Here is a 23,135-nt window from a genome sequence, read left to right as displayed (position 1 = left end):
GTCAAGATGGGGCACTGGAGAGACACAGTAGAGAGAGCAGCAGGAAAGCGTTTTGCTCTCTGGTGAGCTGGCTCAGCAGCAGTTCCTCTGGCAGGGCATGGGCCACAGGTGGCTGCCCCAGTGTACAGTCCTGCAGCAAATGCAGTCTCCCCAGTGCCCGGATCTTGCAGGCAGAGAGGCCACTAGAAGCAGCAGCTTCCCCAGCACCAGTGTTGGCTGGTTTTATGCAGAGCGCCTCTGTTAAGATACCTCCTCAGCAAGTTCCGGGGGGAGGATTTCTGTTTACTTCCATCAACGGGGCACCACAGTGACTTCTCTGCCACGCAGTGAACCACAGCCAGGTTCTCTGCAACAAAGTCTGAACCTCAGTCCCAAGGGGCCTCTTCTCTGGGTATTCCAACTCAGCCTTCGGGCTAGTGGTTATTAAGATCATATTATATCTGCTATTCTGTATTCTACAGAGGTCTCTTTACTTCATCAATCTCTCAGTTCCAAGCCCCTGTTATATTTACAGTCTTTTCTTTTAAACTTCCCCTGTTCAAATGAACATGTGGTGCCTCTCTCCTGACCGGACCCAGGCTTATCCAGCAATAGAAAGCATTGTTTTCCAATTCTTTGTGTATCTTAGGATAAATATCCCTACTAACAATTAGCTACACTGATGTAATTTTTTTAAAAATCCGAAAAAGTTGTTTTAAAAGATATATATTTTATTTATGTAATCCTCTATAGCTTTCAGAACCACATGAAAAACCGAAGAAAAACAAGTAAAGATGTTTTCTCATTTAATATTATTCATCTGTAGGAAAAAGAAATCCAGTTAAAAATATGAAAAATGTGAAGCCAGAACTTTCATGAAGAAAATACTTGCCTAGTTTGTATATAGCAGAGAAATAAAAGAATCAAGTCAATTTTACAAACCACTAGAAATGGAATAAAAAAGAAATGGCCTCATCTAATGAATGAACTTCAGATAATATTTTCATTACTTATTCTGTCTTGTTAATATGAGTAAAAAATATAAATAAACATTTATATAATAGCACAGATTCAAATCAAACAGCATAGAGCAAGAAAAAAGGGAGAAAGAAAATATTTTCACACCTTATTAAGTGGGCTGACGTGAACAACTGCCAGCAAACAACTTTATAAGAAACTTAAATTATGAAAAAGTTTGCTCATTTTTATACTTTATCTAATTATCTAAAAACAATCTTCTCATTCAATATAAAACATGCACAGAACCTAGCAAATTAATAAATGTCTTTCTCAAAGACTCTTACATGTAGATAATAATAATATCAACAAAAAAGATCTCTCCTAACGAACTATCAGAAAGAGAAGTTAAGAAAATAATCCCATTTACAACCACATCAAAAAGAATAGGAATAAATTTAACCAAGGAGGTGAAAGACTGTACACTGAAAACTATATGACATTGATGAAAAATTGAAGAAGACACAATAAATGAAAAGATATTCTGTGCTCCTGGATTGGAAGAATTAAGATTGTTAAAATTTCCATACTACTAGTGATTTCTGTAAATGCAATCCTTATCAAAATCCCAATGGTATTTTTCATAGAAATAGAAGTAAACAACCCTAAAATTTGTATGGAACCACAAAAGACCCCACATAGTCAAAGCATTCTTGAGAAAGAAGAACAAAGCTGGAGACATCACACTCCCTGATTTCAAACTATACTATAAAGCTATAGTAATCGAAACAGTATGGTACTGAACTAAAAACAGATACATAGGTCAATGAAGCAGAAGGGAGAGCCCAGAAATAAACCTTTGCATAATTGGTCAATTTATTTACGACAAAGGAGCCAACAGTATATGATGGAAGTAGGACAGTTTGTTCAAAAAATGGTTTTGGGAAAACTGGACAGCCACATACAAAAGAATGAAACCAGACTACTATTTTACACCATACACAAAAATTAACTAAAAGTGGATTAAAGACTTGAATGAAAGACCTAAAACCATAAAATTCCTAGAAGAAAACATAGGCAGTAAGCTCCCTGACATTGGTTTTGATGATAATTCTTTTGAATCTGACTCCAAAAGCAAAGGAAACAAGAGCAAAAAATAAACAAGTAAGGCTACATCAAACTAAAAAGCTTCTGCACAGCAAAGGAAACTCAACAAAATTAAAAGGCAACCTACTGAATGTGAGAAAATATTTGCAAATGATATGCCTCTGATAAGGGGCTTAATATACAAAATATATAAAGAACTCATACCACTCAATATCCAAAAAAGAAACAAAAAAAATCCCCAAAACCAAAACCAAAATTCAGAAACAAAAAACCAAGCAACCCAATTAAAAAATGTGCAGCGGACATGAGTAGGCACTTTTCCAAAGAAAATATGCAGACTGCCAATAGGCACATGAAAAGATGTTCAACAGCACTAATCATCAGGGAAATGCAAATGGAAATCACGATATCACCTCACACTTGTCAGAATGGTTATTATAAAACGACAGCAAATAACAAGTGTTGGTGAGGATATGGAAAAAAAGGTGATGCACTGTAGGTGGAAATGTAAATTTGGTGGAAAACAGAGGTTCCTTAAAAAATTAAAAATAGAAGTACATACAGTCCAGCAGTTCCACTTCTGGGTATTCATCCGAAGAAGAAAAAACACTAACTCAAAAAGATATATGCACCCTTATGTTCACTGTAGCAGTATTTATGATGGCCAAGAAATAGAAACAACCTAAAGGTCCTCCGATGGATGAACAGGTAAAGAAAATGTACACTCACCATACATACACACGAATATTATTCAGCCATAAAAAGGAAGGAAATCTTGCCACTTGCAACAACGTGGAGGCACCCTGATGGCATTATGCTAAGTGAAATAAGTGAGAAAAAGACATATAATATGATCTCACTTTTATGTGGAATAACAACAAAACTCCAAGTTTAGAGATACAGAGAACAGACTGGTGGTTGCCAGAGGCAGGAGGTGGAGGGGTGGGCAAAATGGGTGAAGGGGGTCAAAAGGCACAAACTTCCAGCTATGAAATAAATAAGCATGGGGATATAATGTATGGTATGGTGACTGTAGTTAATAATAGTGTACGGCATATTTGAAAGTCGCTAAGAGAGACCTTAAAAGTCCTCACCTCAAAAAAAAAAAAAAGTCCTCATTTCAAGAAAAAAAAATTTTTGTTAAGGAGGTGGTGTTAACTTACCATAGTGACTATTTCACAGTACATACAAATATCAAATCATTATGTTGTACACCCAAAACTAACATAATGTTATGTGTCACTTATACCTCAATAAAATATTAACACATTAAAAAAGCCCACCTTCGTTTCTACCCACCCACCCTGTACCACCCCTCAAATCCCAAACTGCAACTCTCTGGAACAGACAGCAAGAATATGCAGATTAATTAAGGTAACACTGCATGAAAAATCCTGGACATGCAAGCCATGGTCCAAGATTATTGAGATATGTAAAACTTAGCAAGAAACTATTTCTTTACCTAAAGGAACACTATACATGAAGCAAAGAAAAAGCACTGGTTAGACATTAGGACCAGGGAGTGTCATAAAATCCAAAAATGAAACAAAACAAAAATACCAATCAATCAAACAAACCCCAAAACAGCCCTTAATAACTTCCAGCTTTTAAAAGTTTAAGACAAAAGAAAATGAATGAATTTCTCATGTGTTTCAAGGATAAATAGGCTCTTCCTGTCTCTAGTTTAAACAAACTTTTCAGTTGAAGGTTCTGACTCTACAATTTTGGAAAGCATGACTGCCTGACAGGCAAAATACAGGATGAAAATAAAGATAATAGTAATTTGGTAACAAATTATAAACTCCAACTGGCCACCAGCACTTCAAAGTAAACATTAGTTAGAGTTAGTGGGGTCTGTGGTCACAGTGTTACAGAGAAGTACTACCTTCTGTTTTTAAAGTATGAGTAGCTAGAACCTTATCAATAAAGAAAAAACAAACGGTAGGGACTTCCCTGGTGGCACAGTGGATAAGAATCTGCCTGCCAATTCAGGGGACATGGGCTCGATCCCTGGTCTGGGAAGATCCCACATGCCATGGAGCAACTAAGCCTGTGCTCCACAAATACTGAGCCTGCACTCTAGAGCCCGTGTGCCACAACTACTGAGCCCACGTGCCACAACTACTGAAGCCCACGCGCCTAGAGCCTGTGCTCTGCAACAAGAGAAGCCACTGCAATGAGAAGCCCACGCACCACAACAAAGAGAGTAGCTCCTGCTCACCACAACTAGAGAAAGCCCGCGCGCAGCAACGAAGACCCAACACAGCCAAAAAAATAAATAAAATTTTAAAAAAAGAAAAAAAAAAGAAAAAACAGAAACGGTACTACTGAGAAAAAGCAGAGTGACTAAAGAAACACACTAATGAGTTATTTCTCTTAATCTCATTCATTTTTCCAAAAAGCACATTCAAATCAGCATTTCGTATTAACACAATAATGGATCATCTAACTTTAGCTATTATATATTCTCTTCTCCTAACAACATCACTATGAAAATAAATATGGAAAATTTTCATTTCTCTGCAAACTGAGATAGGTAACAAAGTATAATGTTACTTAACTTTAAAGATACACACAAAAGATAGGCAATTTTCCATGACCTTACACATGAATTTGGATAAAATCTCACCGTAATCTCTTTGCTGGTAGAATGGCCTATCTATGAATACATATTTTGACATAAATTATTTTCTATTTCTCAGTTTTGTGTCTCATATTTCAGAGGGGAAAAATGAAGAGTGCATTTTCTAGAAATGTGAACACTAAGCAGCAGACAGGAATGACAGTTTAATACTGTAGGTATTACTGGTCTTTGGCTCAAAAACTCTGACCCTGAAAATCCTGTGTCAAGATGCTCTTCAGGGGTTTCCCTGGTGGCACAGTGGTTAAGAAACCGCCTGCCAACGCAGGGGACATGGGTTCAAGCCCTGGTCCGGGAAGATCCCACATGCTGCGGAGCAACTAAGCCCATGAGCCACAACTACTGAGCCTGCGCTCTAGAGCCCGCGAGCCACAACTACTGAGCCCTCGTGCCACAACTACTGAAGCCCGCGCGCCTAGAGCCCGTGCTCCGCAACAAGAGAAGCCACCGCAATGAGAAGCCTGTGCACCACAATGAAGAGTAGCCCTCGCCTGCCGCAACCAGAGAAAGCACAAGCACAGCAACAAAGACCCAACGCAGCCAAAAATAAATAAATTTATTTAAAAAAAAAAAAGATGCTCTTCAATAATCCTGCAGTTGGGTGGAGCCCCTTTATATCAAGGGGTCAGAAGAGACACTGGAATGTCTATCTGACCATACGTGGAATTTGAAAAAGAAAACACTATCTCCAGCTGAAGTAGTAGTAAGGTCGAAAGAAAAAGGACTAACTAAAGCTGTAATCCTAATAATTTCCACAATTTTAACCAAAACACAGAGTTTTAAATTCAATTCTTAAAGGATTAGTACTTTGATCTATGATTAAAATTTAATGAAGACTCCACAGCCAGTTTTTGCTGATTGTAAAAAAAATTAAAAAATTGAATTTCATGATAACAAACTCCATGAGCACTGTCAAAATTTGTTCTTTTATTTCAAATATCCATTTGAGAAAAATTTCAAATAAATAAACATAAATCAGTAATCAACTTGTTTTACATTTTTTGACATGGAGATGATTTTATGTTATTTAAAATGGAATTTAACCTGTATTAAATTCAATTTTCCACTTCAATCAAGACTTCTATAGAAAAATACTGCATGTTTGTTCTTCCTATAAAATACAGCAATTATCTACCTTATTTATTATTTCCCAAAAGCAAAATCAGCCCAATCTCAACACACCACTGGAATTTAGGAGAAAGTTAATACAGGCACATTTGCAGTTAAGGATAGCACATATGTTTTATCTTGCCTTCTAAGGCTGTTGGACTACAGATGCCAAGGACGCAATGCTGAAAAGGATTATCGGGCTCAACATAAACACATACCACAATCAATTAATTATGTCTGCTATGAACACAGGCAGCATACACACGTGACATATTTCACCATCCCTCCTACGGAAGCTGTTGGTTAAGAACACATTTTAGTGGTCAGACAGCCCTGGGTTCAAATCCTGACCTCTCCACATATTAGGTGTATGACCTTAGACAGATTACTAGCTTCCCTGGCTCTAAAATGGGAATAATAATCCTTAAATTTGTCAGAGCTAAGTTACAATGAACATGAAGACTTAAATACAACCTGGCATGCAGTAATTACTTGAAAATAGCTACTATTAGTAATGTTACAGGAGTTTGAGTCTTTCAGGGCTCATTAGTGACCGATCACTGAATGGGATCTTGAAAGGCAGGTCCCTGACCAAATCTGCTGCTGTGGTGAGTGAGCTCTCACTCAGCAAATCACTGGGTTTACGGCACCAGCCAGCTGTGGCTGCATCTGCTGAGCAGAGGCACCGGCAGCTCACGCAGGGCACACGGACACAACTCCAGGAAGCAACCAAGGGCCAGGGCCATCCTCTCATATTCCCCAAACCAACACTACAGGTCTGAGGTCTGTCCACGCAATACAGAAATGTGCCATTTACTCAGAATGAGGTTTAGGAAAATAATGGTTACAAAAATAGAACCTTTTTACTCTTCCTGGGACCACTCACCTACCTACCAAGTATGGGATAGGAACTGGTAATCACACTCTTCTGAGAATTTCAGAGTCTTAATCTAGGCCTACTCAACACCAGCTGCAGTGAAAGAAAACAGACTTCAACCAACATGAAATCTACTTTAATGACAAAGTATATATATATATATATATATATATATATATATATAAAATGAAGAAAAGACCTTTAAAATTTTAAAGCTAGATAGAAAATGCTTATGATACATAACCAGGAGAATGAACAATATCACTAAAAGGAAACTAGATCCTTTTATTATAAAAAGTAGTTTTCAACAGCTAAAAACAGTGTCAAATATTACAATATTGCTTGAAATTCTGACTCCATGATTATGGTTTCTAATTAATAGGGTTGGCTACTACTCCAGGTCTTATTACAGTATATGATTTTACTGAGCCTGAGTGAATCTGATTGGAAAGCAATGAAAATGGAAGGACATAGGTTTTAAAGAGTCAGCAGACCTTGGTTCATTACTTATTTTAACCTTTTAACCCTGAACTTCCTTAAACTCCTGGATGGTCATCTCTCCATCTGCAGAATACTCATAAGACTATTTCCCTCTTTAGTTTGCTGTGCGCATCAAACTAGACTCTTCTACTTCAAAGTGTTATACAAACACTAAAATGCCGTCCCACCAGGTGACTATTGCTAGAGAAGCCATACCTTACCATGGGTGTATGAAACAGACTTGGATTACTGGGAACAGGAGAGAAGCTGGGAGGGCAGTGCCGTGGGCACACCACACAAGGATAAATCTGCTCTCATTACTGGGCACAACTGCCAAGCTCCCTGAGGGCGAGACCATGCCAACACAGGCCCTGTGGATAACAGGCTACTGACTGCACGGAAATCTCACCTTTTTTTTAAATTCTGGAGATAGTTTCCTTTAATTTGGTTCCATAAATCTGGGTGGAGGGGCCGAGCATGAAGATGGACAAACACGTGAAATGAAATATCATGGACAAAGAACGCCCAAGAAGAAACAAATCTGGATACTAATCATAGGCCCCACCCATTTTTAAAAATCCAACTCACTCACATGATTAGTGAAGATATAAATAAATAACAAAATAATATATGAGCACAGTTATGTTCAGGTGTCAAGAGTGATATATATAGACATGAGGCCAGATGGGAAGATGTCTTCTATTCCTCCATCTTCAGAAATACAAGAAGCTGTTTACAGCCATTGAAAAAAGGCTAAATAACTACAGTTCACAGAGCCAACACTCAAGCATTCATTGCCGGTTATAGTGCTATTTGGGGAAGAAGCGGAGATTGAGTTTCCTCACTTTTAAAATATGAAATGCCTGACAGTTTTTCTTAAAGTATTAACAAGTGCTAAGTGATTTGAATGTATCAATTTATTTAATTCTCATAATAATCTTTAGAGACTGGTACTATTATTGTCCCTACTTTTTAGAAGAGGAAACCATGCCACAGAGAAGTTATAAAACTTGCCCAAGATCACACACCTCATGAGGGGAAAAGCCAAGACCTGAATCTAGGCAGTCTGCAACCTTGAATTAATATATACTCTACCATCTAATAAAATAAACAATTAAGCAGAATATATACTTGTTTCAAAAAGCATCTCCTAAAGGCCTACTATTGCTACATGTATGATAACAAAACCTTTAAAGACACTAGATTTAAACAGAAGTTCATGGGTCATCTCCATTTATTACTTACTTAATCATGTCATCACATTTATTTGACTCAGGTGCTTGTGGGATTGGACGTAAAAAGGAAGCAAGGGCCTAGGAGAGTAACTACCACTATCAAAAATAATATTGCTCATCTGGGAAATATCTAACTAATCTATTCCAGTCTTCATAAACAGGATTGATCCTAACCAGTCTCCCTTGTATTCCCAGTCCCTGTACCCTGGCCTCGTAGGGATCCAACAGTCCCTTATGTTGCCCCTTGTCTATCCAAAGGCTCCAATCAACTATCTCCTGCTCTGCCATCACCAACAATAGAATTTTGCAGCCCAGAAACACTTTTCTTCTTCATCAAGTCCTCTTTATGTTGGTTCCAGTGGATGAAGTCGACTAGACGTTAAGGGGGAAGGGGAATATCTGACTAACTAAAGCACATTAAATTCATCTCCAACTGGTAGTATGAGAAGAGATAATTAGGGCAAAGAGCTTTCCTACTGTCCCTTGAACAAATCACAGTGCCCATTCTCAGGGCCGGGGGAATTCAGGGGCGGCAAGCAAGGCACAAAATGGAAGGAGGCATCATTGTCAAGTGCCAATACTGCCTGCACGCCTCTCAGAGTGAGTGCATCCTTACATGCTGTGCCCTCCTAGGCGCCTCACTTTACTTATTCTAAAGACCTTGCACCATTCTGCCTGCAAGTCAAAACGGTTCAGATGGTCCCAGTGGACAGGAAGGAAAAACTTTAGCTGCTCTCTGGTCACTGCCTAAGGAGAAGCGACTGGTTCTACCTTCCCTTCTAATTTTCCAATGATTTCTAATTTAGTTTCTGGCTAAAATCTAAGCTCTTGTTTGGTGGCTGACCAACTTTCCTAAACAAAAAAGAAACACTAGTGAGTGAGAAAGCCTCTGGCCCCAGGGCCTCAAAATCTATTAGGTATCAGTAAGCTCTTCCAGGGTTACGGCAATCAGCTGTCTAGAAAACGAGTGCTACAGCCACAAGAGCCCCGTAGGGGACCAGGGTGCCGGCCTGCCCATATCTGCTCCAACACCACCACTCTGTCCACTGACTTTTATACTGGATCAGAGAATAAACCAATAGCTACCTTACCATCTTAAAAACAGCAACAACAAAAAACAAAAACAGTTTTCCTCTGATCCCACTTTACCCACTACCTATCCTTCATTTCTTGTCCCTTTTCATTTTCTTACCTCCCACTCTACTGAGCCCGTTCCTGTCAGGCTCTTACCCCCATACTCCACCAAACCCCTTCATCAAGGTCACCAATCACCTTCATGGCACTAAATCTAGAGTCAGCCCCCCCCCTCCTCCCAATACACTTTCTGCTTTTGGCTACTAGGACACGGCGCTCTCCTGGTTTTCCTCTGTCTTCACTGGTGTCCCTTCTCAACCTCCTCTTCCCTATACTTTCCTACTGTCTGAGTGTCCCAAATCTGTCCTTGGTCCTCTACTCTTTCTACCCATATTCACACCCTGGGTGATCTCATTCAACTTAACCACAACTTGAAATGCCATACACTTGACAATTCCCACATTCACATTTTTAGCTCACTTCAGCCTCACATCCAGATGCCAACTCAACATTGGCACTTGGACGTCCAGTAGGCAACTTGAACTCAACACGCCTCAAAAGGAATTCTTGATCTTACCTCCCTAATCTGTTGCACCCACACTCTTTCATCTCAGTTCAAACCACTCAGAATGTAGCCTTTTAGGTGCTTAGGCCAAAAGGCCTCCAGTTAATCTTGACTCCCCTCTCTCACTACCCAGCATCCAGTCTGTCAGGAAATCCTGCTGGCTCCACCTCTACCCACCCTGCCATACATACTCTCCTCTGAGTTACTCCAATAGCCTCCTGACGAGTCTCACTGCTTCCACCCGCGCTTCCTCCACCTCCATATCTGCCATTCCCAACACAGAAGCCAGAAAAGAAGAGAAATAAAAGAAAACAAACAGAGACAGGAACTTAAGTACGTAAATGACAAGACATAATGAAGTACAGTTTACCCTTGAACAGCAAGAGTTTGACTGTGTGGGCCCACTTATATGCAGATTTTTTTTCAATAAGTACTACAGTACTACACGATCCACAGCTGGTTGAATCTGTGGATGCAGAACTACGGATACAGAGGGCCAATTATGGGACTTCAACATCCTCAAATTTTGGTATCTGAGGTGTGCCCTGGAACCAACCCCCCACAGGTACTGAGGGATGATACTCACACCTATATCCTGACTCCAACAGTTATAAATGCAGGCTGCTAACATGTACGTTGATAGGAAACTCGAATACTACAAGGGGCACTGCTGTCTAGGACACAGTTTTTTAAGTCAGGGGACAACTCTTTTTCAAGTTCTGCATTAAGTACGCTTTCCCTTAATTTACATAATAGCTTCATTCCTGGGAAACTAACTGTATTTTAAGACAATGCAAAAGTGCTTTGTGTATGTGTGTAAAAAGTTAAGCCCAGTTGTGGACTTTCACTGGTAAAGCACAGTGGGCCATTTTTAAGTTTTTTGTGTGGGACTGACCTGTGCATGATAGGATGCCTGGCCTCTCTGTCACCCATTCACTAACTGCTGGTAGTACCTCTTCAATCACTGTAGCAACCAGTGATTGAATGTCCTCACAAATGGCATCGCAAATGTCCCAAACACTCTTGGTAGAGGAACCTCTCCTGCTTAGGAACACTACTCTAGAAATAAGTCTACAATCCTATAGCATCTGCTGATTCATGGTTTGATCAAAAGAAGTGTGAGCAACATACTGAAAAGCACCAAGTGCCATCCATCTTGAGGAAGGGATTAAAATTTATTCAAGAATATCCTAATATATCCATCGGTTCTCGGCCCAGATAGTCCCCTTGTCCTAACATGTTGGTGAGCTTGGCTTTCTTGTGAGGTGGCGGTGGGATTATAATGGCTGGCAACTACACATGACACATAACTTGAAACCTTGGGAATTTGCTACTATGTAAATCCATTTTGCAGTATGGGGAAGTACCAGTGTGCAGGAAAGAACACTGGACTGATTGGGAATCAAATGATCTGGGTTGTAATTCAGGCTCTGCAAACAAAGAGATGTATTTACCTATTTGACCGATCTTTACCTACGGGCTAGGCAGCACTGGGACCACAGAGAAGAACAGAGAATTTTTACCCTTGAGAAATAAGTCTAGAGGGAGCAGATCAGTCCCCAAATGCGTCTTCCTTTCTTCAGCCTCAAATGTGAATCTTCAAAGTACCTTTCAAGTAAAAAATAAAATTAAGATTTTATGTATATGCTTGCAAGATGCCATGGTGCTTCACAGGGAAAATACAAAATGACGCTGGCATGATGGTGCCAGAGCTAAGGTAAAGTCACCCATGTGACATTATTTTGCTTTTCACGTGAGGATATAAGTACAACATTATTATATGAAATTACTACTTGGTTAATAGTAAAAAATCACTATTTATATTTCTGCTTTTTGATTGATATAGTGAAAAGATAGAGTATACATTCAAATGATCCTTGAAAGCAAAATGGAATAGAAACAGCAGTTAATACCAGCCTGTTTTCCTGAAAGCATTATTATTTGTTGTATCAAAAAAGTACAATCTTTAATCATTTCATCCGTCACACAATTCCCATTCTGACAAGGCAAAATTTGCAAAGAATCTGCACAGTAAAATTGTCCAGTGGCTGCAGCAGCTAACAGGAGAAAATGTTAAAGTGAAAGGAATATTAAATCAATGGCCTGGAAACAGTATAGCTTTGAATGTTATCTATTCATACCTATTTTTTAAAGTGAGAATATTTTAAAGTAGCAATATCCTTTTGAAGAATAAAGATATGTTAAATATTTAATTTCTTGAGACTATAAAGAAATTATCAAGAATAAAAAGTGTGAATAAATTTTCTCCTTACAGAAATATCTGAAGTTTAGGTTATTCCAAACCATCAATATTTCTACTTATCCTTCAACTAGAACTTTACTTATAAATAATTTTGATCCTTTCAATTACCATAAAGCCCAGAGCCCCTAAAAGAAAAGCTTGTTTCTATCAAACTAGAATAAAAATCCTGTTTTTTTTTTTTTAACATATTTATTGGGGTATAATTGCTTTACAATGGTGTGTTAGTTTCTGCTTTATAACAAAGTGAATCAGTTAAGAATCCTGTTTTTTAAAATCAGCCATCTCCTTCCCATCTATATTCATATTCACACCAAGATGTACTTGTTTATCTCCAAACACATCATGCTCCTTATGCGCCTTTCTAGATTTTGCATATGCTATTTCCCAGGCTATTTTGGAAGGCCTTCTGCTGCCTCCCTAAAGACCTACTCATTTTTAAATACTCAGCTCAAATGATCTCCACAAGCATCTCTCCTTAACCTCTGCAGTTACAGTACTTCCCCATGTGCTCCCATAGCACCTACTTCATTCCACTGTTGTGTATTTTATAACATGACCATAACCATTCACCACCTGTCTATCTGTCTATCCCCCAGTAGACTCTCTGTAAGCCAAAAGACTGGGCAGTACCATGTCTAAAAGAATTGATAATGAAATGAACAGCTATGGAAAATTATGGTGAACGGCTCTTATTCTTCTGCAAAAGATCCAAACCTTAAGGTCTACTACTTCCTCCAGACTTGTGTTATTTTGCATATTGATTATTTATTTATTTGGCTGCGTCGGTCTTAGTTGTGGCACACGGGATCTTTTGCTGCAGCTCCTGGGCTTCTCTCTAGTTGTGGTTGGCAGGCTCCAGTGTGCTCCGGCTCAGTAGTTGCGGCATGAGGGCTTAGTTGCCCCACGGCATGTGGGATCTTAGCTCCCCAACGAGGGATCGAACCCTAGTCCCCTGCATTGGAAGGTGGATTCTTAACCACTGACCACCAGGAAAGTCCCCAGATTTGTGTTATTTATAAATTAGTATAAGAAAATCAAATTTGGTATGTACATTACGTATATTATCAATTTTCAAGGTTGAGCTAACAGATTTTTTCCCAAGGGAAGAAATACATCTCTACAATTGATGTCCAAAACAAGTGCTTTTGATTCACACGTCTATTAAATGCATATGAACATTCATACTTAACAGATATTTACCAAAAAAAAAAATTCCCCTATTTAGATTATGATTCATCCAAAAAATAGGAAGCACAAAAGAAAAAAAAAAGCATACCACAGAGAGCTTATAGGGAAAGTAGGTGTGGTTACTGAACACCAGAATTCATGCCTTTCAATGCCAGAAAGTGCTTAATTGAAACAATATAGACTAAACCTCCACTGTAAACTGTGGAACCATGTGTGCAGTTAGTTATGATTGCCACCTACAATGTCCGGTCAAAAGAAACAGAAAGGAAGTATGAGAGGTAAGTGCATAATGCAGCAGAAACATCTATACACAAAACTTATCCATCAGTACCACTAAGGTAATTTGCACAGATGGCGAGGGGATTTAACAGGTATCCAATTTCCAGACGTATACTCCATGCTTTATGAGATCACAATTTCATTTCATCTTTATAGCCACCCTGTGAGATGGCTATTGTTAACCTCAATTTAATGATTTAATGATTTCTGATAAGCTCAGAAAGAAAAATGTGACCTCACTTGTCCCATGTACCCCATCTCACTCAATGGACAATGGCCTGAGTCCTCTGAGCCTGCACCACAAATCAGGCACTAGGGATACAGGTATACCCAGGGTGACCACTCATCCAGGTCTGCCTGGAACAGCAATGGTTTACATTGTTATCACAGCATAATTACCAACAGTACCATGTTTCACTCTCCAAAGTGTCTGGTTTGAATAATTATGTAGTCTCCTTAAGTAATAAAAGAGTGAAAGTCTACTTACATAAAAATATATCTAGCCTGTGTCTGAAACAAGACTGAAGCATTTGGGAAAAATGACACTATTTTAATAAAAATGATGACAGCTATCATTCATTGAATTTTTTATATACAAAATCCTTTACATATATAATTTATTCTTACCCAACATTCAAGTGAGAAAACTGCATTTTAGGGAATTCAAGGTCACACAGTTAACAATGGGTTAAGCTGACTGGTACCCAGATTGATGAATACTGATGATATGTGGCAATTTCTGAAACTACAGACACACACAGCTCTTTGGGACATCCTGGAAGGAAGGGATAAGGATGAAGTGAGAGGCCAGGAAGGCTACCAAGGGTGTCTTTCTTGCAAAGTGAGTCTCTTTCCTCTAACTCCTTGGTCTTTAGTGGAACCACTAAGTGGGGTTGTGTGCGCATGTTTGAAATAGAAACCACTTTTAAAAGAAGCAGGTTTAACACTGGGCAAAAGTGAAGACCATACACAGAGGCAAGTCAGACAGATGAAGGGATGCTCACTTGACACAGGACTCTAGACTGAGAAAGATCACGGGGAGATTTTCATAAGTTTTGAAACTGGAGGTTCAGGGTAAGTTTCCCTAAATTTCTAAGAAGCAAGTACACCCCAGCTGAAATGTAAAAGAGAGGAAGAGTGAAAGAGATGGAGTAAGTTCAGCTGTTGATATAGCATGGTATTACTTGGCAGTAAAAACTTTGTTTTTCCCATCTGATGTGAACCTTTTTTACTTGGTGAGACTATATGTTCCTTAAAAGCAGAAGCCATGAACTCCATCCTCTTCTGTAACTTTCACAAAATCCACTTTAGATAAAAGAAACTGCCTTTGCAAAATTAGAAAGAGGGTTATAACATTATTACTACCTTAGTAGATCTTAAAAACAAAAAATGATTTTGTATATTCTCCCTATTGCATTCAGGTAGAGTAGGCACTGCCTCAATTTACTGGGATAGAAACCAGGTCATAGAGAATGACTCTACTAAAACGATAGTCACCGGTGCAATCAGGAGGAGATGCGATCACAGTCTCACGTAATTACATACTAAACTCATTTTTACAAACTCAGACACATGGAAGAATGCAAACCAGCAATAAATATTCACTGAACTCTGACTAATTCAACGTGTAATCTGATAATCATATGTGCCTTTAAGATTATTCTGGCAATTAAAGGAGTCAACCTGCAAAGAATCCGGTGTAACACACACACACACACACACACACACACACACACACACACACACAGCTACAAATTAAAAAAAAAAAAATACATGTTCTTTGTACACGAAGATACCCAAGAAACTGTTAACAATGGTTACCTTTGATTGATGAAAGGTAAACAAATCCATTAGCATTACTGAAAAAAACAAGGTCACCATTAAGAGCCATATTCAGGAAAAACAGCACAGGTAAATTAAACAAAATAATACTTAAGACTTGAGAGGCACAGTATCTCTGTGAAAGAGGAGACGGGATACAAGGGAGACTGGTTATTTCCTAAAAATTCCTTAAATTTCCTGCTCAGATATAATCATTGTAAACAAAACAGTGGAGTCAATGGGGAAGTGGAGCAGAGATAAATAATAAATCAAAATATCTGGAATTAAAATAAATGTCCTAGTTCTCTCATTTAATCTATAAAGACTTTAACTTTGATTCAATGTCATTGGCAATCAATATTTGAACATTTAAGCTGCTGTGACACTTGATATAATAGGCACAGTTTCGGAAAGGGCTAAGATTTAAACCTAGGGACACACTGCTCTTTATCATTCCCAGGGATGCTGGACCCTACCCTTCCAGGGAACACGATCCCAGATACACAGGTATATACCACAGTCTAATATGAATGGTAGCCTGGAAATGCAGTCTGTTCAACCCTGCCCAGAGACTGATGATCTTGATTCATTACTTGACTCTGTGTATAGTCCATCTCAATAAATATCTCTTTATGGTAATTTTTTTTCAATAAGGCATATGATGAAATCTTAGACATTTGGTCAATCTTAGATTAAAAAAAAATCTTTCAAATTTCTGAATACAAACACATTTGTCTTAGAGAATCTGTAATAATAATGTAATATTAATAATAATTATTATTTTCCTATAATTCTACCACTTGGAGATAATCATCAACACTTTTGTATATTACCTCCTTGTTTATTTTCTGCATAAATACAGTTAAAAAATACAAGATTATAATTTATATTACATCCTTATGCTGTCACTTTTTAGATTACTATCATTTTTCCATTCATTAAATAGTAAAAAATAAAACTATCTACAGATAAAGAAGTAGGTAGACAGACAGATTCCATTATTGGCTACAGAGTACTAGTCTACCTTCTAGGTGCATTATATGAGCATTTTGATCTTTCTTACTTCTCCCACTGCCAACATTACGAATTACATGTGTCTGCGTATGTTACATTTTATGTACAGGTCACTCATATATATGTCATGTACATTTTTTTTAATCTTTAATAATGTGATATACTAAATATATTAAAATTAAACAAATCTTTAGATCTACATCTGTTTTTTTTTTTTTTTTTTTTTTTTTTTTTCAGTACGCGGGCCTCTCACTGTTGTAGCCTCTCCCGTGTGGAGCACAGGCTCCGGACGCGCAGGCTCAGCAGCCATGGCTCACGGGCCCAGCCGCTCCGCGGCATGTGGGATCTTCCCGGACCGGGGCACGAACCCGTGTCCCCTGCATCGGCAGGCGGACTCTCAACCGCTGCGCCACCAGGGAAGCCCCATTCTTTTTTAAACTAGTAGGAACTACTAATTTTTATTTTTATTTTATACTGCAGTATAGTTGATTAGCAATGTTGTGTTAGTAGCAGGTGTACAGCGAAGTGATTCTGTTATACATATACATGTATCTGTTCTTTTTCAAATTCTTTTCCCATTTAGGTTATTACAGAATATTGAGCAGAGGTCCCTGTACTATACAGCAGGTCCTTGTTGGTTACGTATTTTAAATGTAGCAGTGTATACATGTCAATCCCAGACTCCAAAGAAGACATACAGATGGCCAAGAGGCGCAAGAGAAGATGCTCAACATCGCTAATTATTAGGGAAATGCAAATCAAAACTACAGTGAGATATCACTTCACACGAGTCAGAATGGCCATCATCAAAAAGTCTACAAACAGTAAATGCTGGAGAGGGTGTGGAGAAAAGGGAACCCTCCTACACTGTTGGTGGGAATGTAAATTTGTACAGCCACTATGGAGAACTGTATGGAGGTTCCTTAAAAAACTAAAAACAGAGCTACAAACTAATTTTTTAAATTGGGTGTTGATTATTTTCTTACTGATCTTAAGTAGTTCTTTACATAGGGGTATTAACTTTAGTTTTATATATATGATAATATATATATACATTATATAGAATACTTTTTGTGATTTGACATATGCAAATTTTAATCATTTTATTTTTAATGTAATTACATATATGAATCATTCCTTTTTAAATCTTTGCATCTGTATTTTAGTTTAACTTTCCCTAAACCCAAAATCAGATATTTATGAACATTCTCTTCTAGTATATTTATTACATTTTTATATTTATAATTTTTAATCAATAAAACATTCTTCTTGGCTTTCTATTCTGTTTCAAGTATTTGTCTACTTTATCAACATCATATTATTATTATTTTTTACAGTTGGAGAATATAGCCAATATTTTATAATAGCTTTAAATGGAGTATAATCTATAAAAAAAAATGAATCACTATACTGTACATCTGAAACTAACATAATATTCTAAATCAACTATACTTCAATAAAAAAATTCTCTCTTTGACTTCTGATAATTTGACTGTAATGCATCTTTCTGTGGGTTTCTTTGGGATTATTTTATTTGGGATCCTTTTTTTGTGTGAATTTTATTTATTTTTTTTATACAGCAGGTTCTTATTAGTTATCCAGTTTATACATTAGTGTATATGTGTCAATCCCAATCTCCCATTTTAATTACTATCTTTATATAAATATGTTTTGGCTCTTATCTTATAAATACGAAATTCAGAATCACTGACCTGTGAAAATTTCCTGCTGAGATTTTCATTATATTAAACTTACAAATCAATATAAAGAGATCAAAAATAATTAATGAATTGTCTTCCATACTGAGCCTCTGCACCCTGAGAGAAAAGTTTAATGGTTTTCTTCCTAAATACCATTTGCATTTCTCACAAAGTTTAATCCTCAGCATACTTTTTGTTGCTACTATGAATGGGCTCCTTTTTTCTCACATTTTGGAACTAGTTATCATTACTATATACATCATGATATTTCCATTATTTACAATGGAACTTTACTACATTCTATTATTTTTAGTTCAGCATCTTTGTGATTTTTTTTCATTATCTACAAAGAATTTTATCCTCCTTTCCAATAGTTCTTTCTCTTACTCCTTTTTCTTTTCTTAATACACTAACTAGATATTTCAAAGCTACGTTAGGTTGTAGTGATGACAGCTGGTATGTTGCTAACTCTAACAGGAGATAAAATTTTTGTGTTTCACCATTATTAGTATTTTGGCTATTAATAGCTGGATCCCGATTTTGTTTATAAAATTATAGATACTTCCTATAAAATAGAAAGAGTAAATATCTCGAAATTGTGAGATAATGGGTGATTTTATTTTCCTTCACATTTTCACAGTTATCTAGGATTTCTAAATCTACCTTTCTATATTTTAGAATTCAAATTTTATTGATTTATGTTTTTAAAAACATCATCCATTTGATTAAGTTTCTCAGACATATGTGGAAAAGATCTACAAAAGTATTATTACTTTTCAATTACAGGTAACTACAGTTAGATCCCATAACTGCTAATTTTGTATATATTTGTAAAATTAGACTAGCCACAAACACTTCCAATTTATTTTCCAAGTTTCCTAAAATGAATGGACACACACATCCTTAACTCACTATTTCTCTTAATGTTCCTTGCTTCAGGAGAACATTTTTAACTCCGAATAATCTTGGTTAGCAATCAGTATCTTGCAGAAGGCAAGAGAGAAGCAAACCCTAAAAAGTTTTCTCTTTAGAAATAATATTGTACTGTTCCTTGTAAAAGACAGCAAATCTAAAGATAATGTCTGGATACAAATTTCTCAAAGTAAACTTATTCTGCTAATAAAAATGATACTTCATCCTTTTTATTAAAATACATTCATGCTTATTAAGACTATAGTACGAGATGCCATAAAATAAAATATTAACAATTTGATATTAGGAAATTCATAACATTCCCAGATCAGAGTTCCATGAAAACCAGGTTCTAATACTGTTAATATTAAGACTGGCATGTTAATAAACGTTTGTGGCAATCTCTTCAAGTCTTCATCAAATCCTGTTTCTTTCATATTTCGTTAAGTAACCACTATACTGACTGAATCTGTCTTACCATCTGAAATAGTTTGAGATACATTATCAGAAAAATATATCAACTTCCAATATAAGCAGCTAAATTTTTCATTTTTACTCTACCAGGGAAGTTTCATAGCGCTAAAAAATGCAAACTGCTACCCATTTTCTAAAAACAGAAATGAAATAATTAGGTCACAATAGATGGCTTCTTTCTTAGAGAGAAAAAAAAAAGATGATGATGAATGCAACTGGAATGTTTATTGTCACTGAAATTCTTCAGGCCTGGATTCCAAGTACATGTCTTGATGCAGGTTACTATGACAACTTAAATTACAGAAAATATCCCCCTTTCTATGAAGTTGTTTTCTCCACAAGGCCATTTCAAGCCTCCTAAAATCTGTATGCATGGATTACTTATAACAACAAAAAACATCTCTTCACAAGTTTTATTCAGAAATGCCCTCATCTAAACCCTTAAAACCAAGAACAAGCATATAAAAATAAATTCCATTAAATCTACACGGGACAGAAAACCTAACCTGAAAATACACGTACAAAGCTTAAAATATAAAATGTTGAGAGTACTCTGAAACTACTCCCCATTACCAGAAGCACAGGGTGTATTTACCACCATATGCTTCATTACAGAAACTCTGGGAAATCACTTGCAAGGCAGTTGTTAAAGAAGATTACAGAACTAAGCCTTGTTTACCATTATTTTCCCCTCACTAATGCTTTTTCCAGGAAAGTACCAGAAAAGGAGGGTGGGAGAATATTGCAGTCCTATTTAGAACAGAAAGAGAAACAAATAAGCAATCTGTAAAATCTAAACTTGTTTTACCTAATCTGTCTTTTACACAAAACATGGGCTTTATGGTTTGCTCTCACACAGCTTCAATTTTATAAACCTAACAAAAATGCCTTGTGATAACAGTGTGAATTATTCTCTATCCTCATTCTCTAAGAGAAGAATGGCTTGGGAATAATTGCATCACTATGGAGAAATGTGATTTAGTACAGATATTCTGATTTTAAGACAGTAAAAATTTAAAGTAGCTCCTTAAAAAAAAAAAAGGTAGTTTTACAATGTAGCAATACTAAGAATTTTCAATGCTGGTTTTGCTGCTCATCAAAGTTAACATAACTAAAAATTAAATGCTTCCTTCTGAAAGGCTTAGGGAACTCATATACCCTGTTGGTATGAGTAAACTGGCTCAGTATCCAGCATAGGCAAAAAAGTTTTGTAAGTTCAAACAAAGTTTTATTTAAAAAAGAAAAACAGAGCAGTATGCTAAATGCTAAAGGAGTCTCTTTGCTGTTGAAGTCAAGAATCAGACTGTTACCGAGCATTTGACAATAGCAAAAAATGAAAACTCCTCAGCAGTAAACTCCAAGCAACTCATATACCCCTCTCCTACCTGTATTAGTAAATAAGTACTAGTGTTCCAAGAGAAACAAAATAACTGAAGTGTTCAAAGCTAAAACTAAAATTTCAGTGACTATCCAATCATGGAGGAGAACTTTGGTCAATGGAGCTACAGGATACATTTTTTCCTTATGCTTTTCTTCTTTTGACTGTATTACAAATAGCAGGGCTCAACTAGGATTTTTCAGCTCTCACATGGATGTCATGAAATCACCTTATTAGAATCAGACTATCTTTTATTCTCAACACTTGGAGACTTTCAGTCATGGTTTTCCCCAGTGCCCGAGCAACGTAGCAGAGTCCACAGGAGAACTGAACCAGTGAGGATATGAACTTGTGTTTTTAGGAATCCGCTCCTTCCGCAGAGTCTAGCAATTACTAGAAGGCTCTAAGGGGAAATTAATTTATGTGAGACCTTCAAAATTCATCATCTGGGCAAAAATGCAAGCACATAACTTTTGCAAGTGAGGGACTAAGGAATTTATGTGACAGCACACTGGTTGGTGCCCTTAAAGAGTTTATTCACCTGTAAAACGTGAACCGTTTATTCATAAGTCATTCACTTACTACAAACAAGGTCAAATTATTTCCCCTCCTGAGACCAATAAGTCACTTTAATGTTCAAGAGACAAGAGACTATACACATCAAGCATACAAAAAGCAAGTGGAGAATAATTTAGTTGTATATTCCCTCCTCAAGGGATTTTGTGCCCCCTTTATTTAATGAAGCCTATTATTGACACTGTTAGAGATGGAAGCTCAAACTACAGGATATATTTCAGACTTACCAAGACCTTCTAGCCTTTCACTGTTAGAAATACTCCACTGTTTTAAAAGAGGCTGCCGATTTAAAGCATTAGTAGAACAGTGCTCAGGAAGCCCAAGACTGGTGATACACCAGTTTGCAAAATTTTGCCTCAGACGCCAAATTTGAATCTCGAATTTGTAACATAGTGGCAACTACTGCTAACTACACTTTGTACTTATTTAAATAAAGGGTTTATAAATGATGATTCACCAGTGAACACAATCTCTGAAAGTCTCCCAAGACTTTGAAAAGTTTTCTTAAAAAAGTCACTGTAAGTGATACGCTTATAGGATGTATGCAAGAAGTACAAATTTTCAGACTCACCTTGCCATGCTGGAGTCCCCAAGTGGGAGCAGTGTGAGGTAGTCTTGAGGAAGGGTAGAGCACCAGACAGGTATTCTAGGAGGAGCTACACAGGCACCTGAAAAGGTACACAGTGTCCTTACAGTCCTGGCTAATTTTTATCTTAGAAATGCTACATCACCCCATTTTAACTTCTAATCAAAGAGCAAAATACACAAGCTTTTAGCTTCAAATGGTTTTTCCAAAACAATTTTTCCTCCCCTCTTGGGCCCTCTCCGCTAGTCATTTGAATTGCAGTACTTGTGGGGTAGATTTGTTTGGTTTGGTTTGAATTAGTATTTTTGTGCCTTTGAAAAAGGAATTTTAGTTGTTTCTTTAAAAGGTTATTTGATGGGCCCATGGTGTTCTAGGAAAGACTTTGTGCCTTCTTTTTCTCCTGACCAAAGTTCCCTGCAATACCACAATAATTTCTTGAAAGCAGTTTAGCAGTTAGACATTTGGAAAACTGCCTAAAGCCAGGGCCTAAAAATGAAGTTGAAGTTGAAGAGAACTCAGGTTTTCAGTCTTAAAAAATAAAAACAAAAACATGCCGCATTCTTCCTTGGTGAGTACAACTGACAACCATTGGCTAACCTAAGAAAGAGGGTAACTTGGCACCAGTTCTTTTGACCATTCTATTGCATGATACTGTGAGAATGTGAAACTCTGCCATGACATTAGTTATAAAGAAAGCCAAAGAAAGAAATCTTGGCCACAAGACAGGAATTGACGCAATTCTTATGTCTGCCACATTCAGACTATGCCCTTAATGCAGATGTTTCTGCATTTATTTATAGAAAGGTTTACTTTAGTAACAAGACCATCTTCCATTAACCATATTTTTTTAATATACCAAGACACTGAACTACTTTTATTATGAATAGGAAACACCACCCCCAAAAGTGAACAATCCTTA

The 23,135-nt window shown here is 37.1% G+C and overlaps 1 protein-coding gene across 3 annotated transcripts in view; it reads right to left on the bottom strand.

Annotated features, from left to right (window-relative positions):
• Positions 1-23,135, bottom strand: part of LOC149747967 (uncharacterized) — a 111,236-nt gene that overhangs the window by 48,146 nt on the left and 39,955 nt on the right. Inside the window, exons 2-3 of one of the 3 annotated variants that reach the window (XM_089920399.1) lie at positions 22,202-22,298; positions 11,549-11,633 (exon numbers count right to left, since the gene is read on the bottom strand). The exons of 1 other annotated variant lie outside the window; for it this stretch is intronic. In XM_089920399.1, the coding sequence (XP_089776525.1) occupies positions 11,564-11,633; positions 22,202-22,298 (167 nt within the window). In that variant the 3' untranslated portion in view covers positions 11,549-11,563. The remainder of the gene's footprint in view (positions 1-11,548; positions 11,634-22,201; positions 22,299-23,135) is intronic. One more of the 3 variants, XM_089920400.1, reaches the window with a different exon arrangement.

The sequence above is a fragment of the Delphinapterus leucas genome, chromosome 11, assembly GCF_059928025.1.
Source record: "Delphinapterus leucas isolate spDelLeu-1000000601 "Yukka" chromosome 11, BTC_Dleu_Yukka2, whole genome shotgun sequence".
NCBI classification, from domain to species: Eukaryota; Metazoa; Chordata; class Mammalia; order Artiodactyla; family Monodontidae; genus Delphinapterus; species Delphinapterus leucas.
Note: the sequence above shows the minus strand (reverse complement) of the source record. Positions and strands in the feature narration are given on the sequence as shown.